The sequence below is a fragment of the Protomyctophum bolini genome (assembly GCF_963924005.1).
Source record: "Protomyctophum bolini genome assembly, chromosome: 4".
Taxonomy (NCBI): domain Eukaryota; kingdom Metazoa; phylum Chordata; class Actinopteri; order Myctophiformes; family Myctophidae; genus Protomyctophum; species Protomyctophum bolini.
This window is the reverse complement of record NC_137865.1, coordinates 48239587-48246411: the sequence shown is the minus strand read 5'-3', so window position 1 is coordinate 48246411 and position 6825 is coordinate 48239587. Positions and strand designations below refer to the sequence as shown.

Genomic DNA, 6825 nt, shown 5'->3' with positions numbered 1-6825 from the left:
TGAGGTGAGCTTGTTGCTTTGTTGTTGCGGGGAAAGGAGGTAAAATGAGACTTTCGTGGTTGTTTTCGTCTTCAATTTTAGTCCGATTTAGTAACTGCTAGTCCTGCTCCTGAACTTCAGCACTTCAGTGTGTGTGTGTGTGTGTGTGTGTGTGTGTGTGTGTGTGTGTGTGTGTGTGTGTGTGTGTGTGTGTGTGTGTGTGTGTGTGTGTGTGTGTGAGCGTGTGAGCGTGTGAGCGTGCGTGTGTGTGTGTGTGTGTGTGTGTGTGTGTGTGTGTGTGTGTGTGTGTGTGTGTGTGTGTGTGTGTGTGTGTGTGTGTGTGTGTGTGTGTGTGTGTGTGTGTGTGTGTGTGTGTGTGTGTGTGTGTGTGTGTGAGCGTGTGCGTGCATGCTTTTGTGCATAATGTGCATGTTAATCTGCCCCTAGCATCACCAGAGGACTAAGTACCCTGGGTGTCAGCTGTTGGCTGTAAGCCCCTCTCTGCTCTGCGTTAATGCCAGATAACCAGAGAGTGGAATGTGTGAATGGAGGCTCCTTGAAAGCACAAGCATTTAACCCATTTCGACCGAGACCCATTTTTACAAAAATGTTTTCTAAATCATGACAGTTTCTATGTCAGTGGTTCTCAACCTTTTTCATGTCAAGGACACTATAGAATTATATGTATTTAGCCGCCGACCCCCATCTGAAAAATATGTTATTCCAGAGACCCCCCCCCCAGAAGCAAAGATTTGAGCTAAAAACGTTCCCTCTGAAATATTTTTTTGTGCCACATTTTCACGATTCTTCAAAAAAATAGCAGACCTATACAAGCTTGTGGCGCGGCTCTCGGTGCCGCGCTATGAGCTTGCGCTATGAGATCTGCTATTTTTCAATAGCTAAAGTACAACAATTACACCGAAAGGTTGTTCCCGCCCACAACGGGTTAATCACCTGCTCTTCTATTATTCTCTCGTCTCCTCTACCTGCCAAGATCAGCTCCTCCGTGATTGGCTGCTCCGGTTGAACATGATGTCAATTTGATTCTCCCCTCTTTCAGAGAGAAAGGCAATCATTTTGAAAGAAGGACAGCGGGGCGGCAGGGCAGAGAGGATAGAGATGAGAACCTGGCAAAACATATACAGGATGTGTATCTAATTATTTATATTATGCTACTGCGAGAACTATAGGAAATAAAACAACAGCGGCAACACAGTGGTCCTCAACCCTATTCTCCATCAAGGCCCCACGTGGAAATCTCTACAATCAGCCTGTCTTCACGTGATGTGTCTTTGTATATCAGACAGTATATATATATATATTTAAATCTTTAAATATATATATATATATATATATATATATATATATATATATATATACAGTGGCGGCATTGGGAGTCTGGGGGCCCGTTTCAAGACCAAATATGAGGCCCCCATATATACCTATGACATCATTATTTTGTTGATACAGCCGTATATTGATACGAATAGTTTGACTGTTCAATATCACACGCAGCCATTACTCTCGACAATTAGCAACAACACCACCTTTCCTCATCCTGTTGTCCCTTCACAATTAAAGTGTCTCCCCTTTACCCCCCAATGCTGTACATTTTACCATGTTATTTACATAAAATAGGTGTAACTTTACTAACTTAACATTAACATTGTGGGAGAGAGCAAGGCAGTGAGTGAGCGAGCGAGAGAGAGAGAGGGACAAGAGTGGCGGGGGTAGACTGAGGGGACTTCAGTGCACTGTACTTACATACAGTATGTAAGTACAATGCAAGGAATGAGTGCATTCGCCATGTATCTGAAGGAAGCCTGATCTAACCACTCAGTTTAAGTTTACCCTATTGTTTTAGGATTTGTTTATTTAGCCTTATTGGTCTTTGTTTAGGGTTAATTCACCCCATGGCTCCTCAATTAACCAGTGGCAGGGTTTATGACTAGCTCGTGCATGGCTTCCTGTGAGGTTTAGGTTTAGCGTTGGGATTTAGGTTTACGTATTTGGTCTATTCTTTAAAACCTTTTTATTGGAGTTTTTACTGTTTCCATTTAAAAAAGAAAAAAAAACCCAGGCTCTTCTAATTAACATTTATATTTCAAGGTGTCCCTGTCATGAGTTTCTCTTTTGTTTCCTGGGCCCGGTGTCTAATGGCCCGTTGGGTGTCAGTGACACCTCTTGCTTCGTGTCCCAGGTTGGCTTGGTGTGGAATGTGCTAATTTGTCCCCTATATTCAAAGTCTGATTTCCATTGATTGTTGGCTGTGTTTAGCATGTATATGGCTGTGGAGTTTTGGTACAAAATCAAAACAACTTGTCTAATATTTTGGCATGTTTAAACCTCCAGGAAAATCCGTGTTGAGGTTCTTGATCCATTGTTTTCCATTAAATCGTCTTTGTCCTACTGTCCAGTTGGGATTGTGTTGAAGTCCAGGTATACTTTTAGAGCTTCAATGCCATGTGCCATGTAACGTTGAACAATCCTAGTTGTCTTTTTTGCATTATTAATATTGTATCTGTGTTGTCTCAGCCTTGTAGCTATTGATTTACTCGTTTCTCCGACTAAGCCACATTTTTCACATGTGATTAAATAAACACAGTTGCTGGTGCTGGCTGTTGTTTAATCTCCAACATGCGTTTTGTAGTTCTATTTTTAACTATTTGTTTGGGTTTGAAGTATTCTGGTCTCTGGCGTGCTGGTGTGTTGATTCCTTTTAGCTTGCTGTGTACCAGATAGTCTTTAAGATTTTTGTTTTTTCTGTAGGCAGATATAATCTTTTTCTTTCTTCTTCTTTTTTTTAAGTTTCGCTAAAACCGACTGCACGGTTCAGCCAAAACTGCCATTTTTTGGCAGAAGAAGAAGGGAGAAAAAAACCTAAGAATAACAATAAAAGACCAATTCCTTTCAGTACTGATGTTGATCCATCATTTGTTGATCTTTCTGCTGTTCCTTCGTCTGGATTGTGGTCTTGGTTGTTGTTGTTGGCCTGTTGGCTGCCAGTTCCCACCTGATGTCGTGTGGGAGTTCTGATTGGTCCAGAGCGTACTGAATAACTGCTAGCTTACATAACGTCTTAAGACGAGGACTCAAGTCTAAGATGAACAGCTCATCAGAGATAGTGTGATCTCCTTTGTATCCTTTGTATCCTCCAAAGAGGATGATACAATCTCCCACAATGCAACAGCACATCATACCACGCACTGGACATGGTCCTTTCCCCTTGGGCTCAACCTTCTTCCAGGAGAAGGTCTCTGGACTGAATTTCCACAGATCTTTGAAGTTCTGCTTAGCGTTCCAGCCACCAAATATGTACAGCTCTCCATTGTAGATAAATGCTGAATGAACGCAGCGTCCTTCTGGTATAAGTTGTGCAGAAGGTGTGTCCAGCCAGGCGTTTGTCTCTGTGTCAAACACTCTGATGCTGTTGTGGAACTCCTGGTCCCCACGGCCCCCAAATACAAACATTTTGGTACCAATGATGGTGGCAGAGTGAGCTGATGAATCAGGAGGTGGAGTTCCTCTGGTGTTAATTACAGTCCAGACCATTGTGCTGGTGTCCAACTTGTACATGTCATTAGTGTATTCAGTCAGCTTGGTGTATCCTCCATGGATAAACATGACCTTCTCCAACACACAGGCTGAGTGGTAGCTCCTCCCCTCTTGAACAGTCCCAGAAACCCTGGGTTGGGACCATCTGTGGGAGTCAACATCAAATGCATAAAGCACATTGCAGTAAGGATAGCCTCCCCAGATGTAGACTGTTTCTTCAACCAACACAGCTGTGTGGCCGTAGCAAATGGATGGAACCTCAAGGTGACCGTCTCCTCTTCCTTGTTCCACTGGAGGTAACTTCTTCCAGCATAAAGACACTGTGTTGAAGACATGGACATCAATCTGTCCCATGTTATTGTATCTCCCTTCATCACAGTAGCCTCCAAAGGAATACAGTTTGTCCCTCACTGCTACAGCAGCATGATGGGCTCGCTTTGGTCCTCCTGCTTTGGAAACGGTCCAAGACAACATCACTCTGTCTGTCTGTCTGTCTGTCTGTCTGTCTGTCTTTTTCTGTCTTTGTCTGTCTCTGTCTCTGTCTGTCTGTCTGTCTGTCTGTCTCGCTCTCTTCTCTCTCTCGACGTCTACAGTCATTTTCAACACGGTGCATCATCTTATATCTTCTGGTGTGAAATCACATGAGACACAAACTGTTGCCATGCACGCCTTAACGACGTCAATTAGTGCAGCTGTTCTTCATCTGCACCCTTTGAACTCTATTGCTATATTTATTACTTCATTGCGGCTATGTTGGGGTCTATGGATCTATGGGTCTATGGGTCTTCCACACGCTACAGGGTTCCCTAACACTGAGCTGTGTTGTATTTTGAGGCTGTGTGTGTGTGTGTGTGTGTGCGCGTGCGTGCGCAGAATGTGCTCAAGCTGACTGGCTGAGCACGGAATGTGATGTATGGTGATAACAGTGCCGCTCACGTCACGCGGGTGTGATGTTTTTCTCCATATCGCTGTGTGAGAGACAGTCCACTGAGCAACTCAAAGTGACGCTGGATGACAAGCATTTTGCATTCTGGCTCTTTGAGGGGAGCTAGCGCCCCCTATGGCCAGCTTGGTGTGTTTGTGTGTCTATATATATATATATATATACCATTTATATTTACAGTAGACAATGTAATCCCACATAGCAATTCGTTTTGCTTCCTGATTTGATTTGATCTTGAAAAACAAACAGTAAAAGACATTTGGACCTATTTGTCAATAGGTCCAGGTGTAATAAAAATTTCTAAAACGGTTAGTCCCAATACTTGATTCTGATTGTCGTCATGGTTGCCGTCATGATGTGACCGTTGTAAATCTCACCGATAACCCACACCTTCAATCACTCCATATCATTCTCAGCTGAATCCGCAGCTCTGTAGCTGTTCTGGGGAAGGGGAGCGCTTGACTGCCTTATGAACCCATGCCGTGCGAGGCGTCTTATAAGCACCGCCTGGCTCATATGACTGTGAATGTGTGGCTCCAGGCAGCCCCATAAAGACATCAAGCGCTATTATCCCGTCACATAACCTACTTGCCGAGCATAACAAGGAGGAGAACGCGGCCTCTCCTGTTTTCTGTAGTGGTTTCTTTTTACCTTTTTGTGTCAAGTAAACCTGCTGTGGAGGATCTTAGTGTTCTGGATGGAGTGTATCAGGTGATAGAAAGTCTGTTATGTATGCGGGGCCTTGGTTATTTATGGTGCTTTGTAGACTATGGGCTGTATTTTGCGTGTCTTAAGTATACCAGGTCTTATTCCCTATAACTTGAGTAAACTAAAGACCTGGAGGCGTGATCAATGCTCTTTGGCCCACTCAGAATAGCCAAATGGCATTGATCACGCCTCCAGGTCTTTAGTTTACTCAAGTTAGGGAATAAGACCTGGTACTTAAGACACGCAAAATACAGCCCTATGTGTTTTGAAATGTAGGCTATTCTCTGGGAGACCGGGAGCCAGTGGAGGGTGTGCAAAACTGGTGTGATGTGTTCTCTTTTCTTTGTTTCGGTTAATAATCTTGCAGCAGAGTTTTGAATGACTTGTAGTCTGCGGCGTCTGCCTATGGCCATTTTTGGTAATCCTGTGAATAGTGCGTTACAGTAATCTAAGCGGCTGGTGACAAAGGCATGGATGATCTGGTTGTGATATCATATTTTGGCTACATTTCTGAGATGAAATAATGCAATTGTGGTTATTTTGTTGATGTGGGATGTGGAGTTGAGATCTGAGGCGATTATGATTCCGAGGCTGGTTACTTATGGCTGCCTTAAACCCAAGCAGTTACACGTCCTCATAACGACATTCATATTGTACACAGAATGGGTTAACCTGATACGATCAGTCTAATGTCTATCCCTAAAGGGCTGCTTTAGGAGGAAGCAAGAGTTTATATGGGTTTAAAACTTTAAATGTATTTTTTTATGCTGTTGAACAGAAATGAAAGAGAGGATCCTGGAAGAACACGTCTCGTTTAATTCAGTAGAGCTTCATATATTTGGGCATAATAATATAATATTCCTGTAGTTCCTGATGTGGGAAAATTGGTTCAAGTCAATTATGACCCTATTCTGCAGTCAATCATTGGGCATATGGAGTAACGCGCCAATTTCTCTAATGGGTCGAACAAACATAATGAAAATTTATGTTCTTCCAAAACTGGTTTAAAAAATATACCATTACTCTGGCTGTTACATTTATTTTTACTAAACTAAAGAAAGCATGTTTCTAATTTCATCTGGGAGCAGTAGACCTGCACACAGATTACGTTGGGCTTTATTATATTTACCATAATTTATGACAGATTACAGAATGATGACAGAATGCCACACATTTCCAGTGTTATTATTGGACTGCGCGGCTACGTACCATAATGCAGTGGTTCCCACAGTGGGGTCCGGGGACCCCTAGGGGTACTTGAGGGTGTTCCAGGGGGTCCCCATAGCTAAATGATAGTTAGGAACCAAATCGACCCTTGTGCGTCTGTAACTCTGAGAGTGTAGAAATGGACCCTAACGGGTCCATTTCGTTCCATTTGTACACTCTCAGAGTTAAATTAACATTGATTTTACCATATAAATTGGGGTCCCAGAGATAGAAGTGCCATTAAATGGGGGTAGACATCGAATCATTTACAATGAAACCTGAAAATGGCTCTCAATATATATTTTATATTCTGCAAATATTAAAATGTTAAGGAAACAAACAAGCAACCCTTTTGTACTAAATATGGTCCATGTTTGGGGCACACTACTGGAGGAATGATGGAAACCAGCGTGTCATTTTACTTTGTCACGGTT

The 6825-nt window shown here is 42.8% G+C and overlaps 1 protein-coding gene across 1 annotated transcript; it reads right to left on the bottom strand.

The window, feature by feature from the left end:
• Positions 1-2889: 2889 nt before the first annotated feature.
• Positions 2890-4008, bottom strand: LOC308313846 (kelch domain-containing protein 3-like; the record flags this gene model as incomplete). The annotated part of the gene is made up of 1 exon (XM_080761174.1): positions 2890-4008. One exon carries the CDS (start codon positions 4006-4008, stop codon positions 2890-2892), a length of 1119 nt encoding a protein of 372 aa, XP_080617300.1.
• Positions 4009-6825: the final 2817 nt, after the last annotated feature.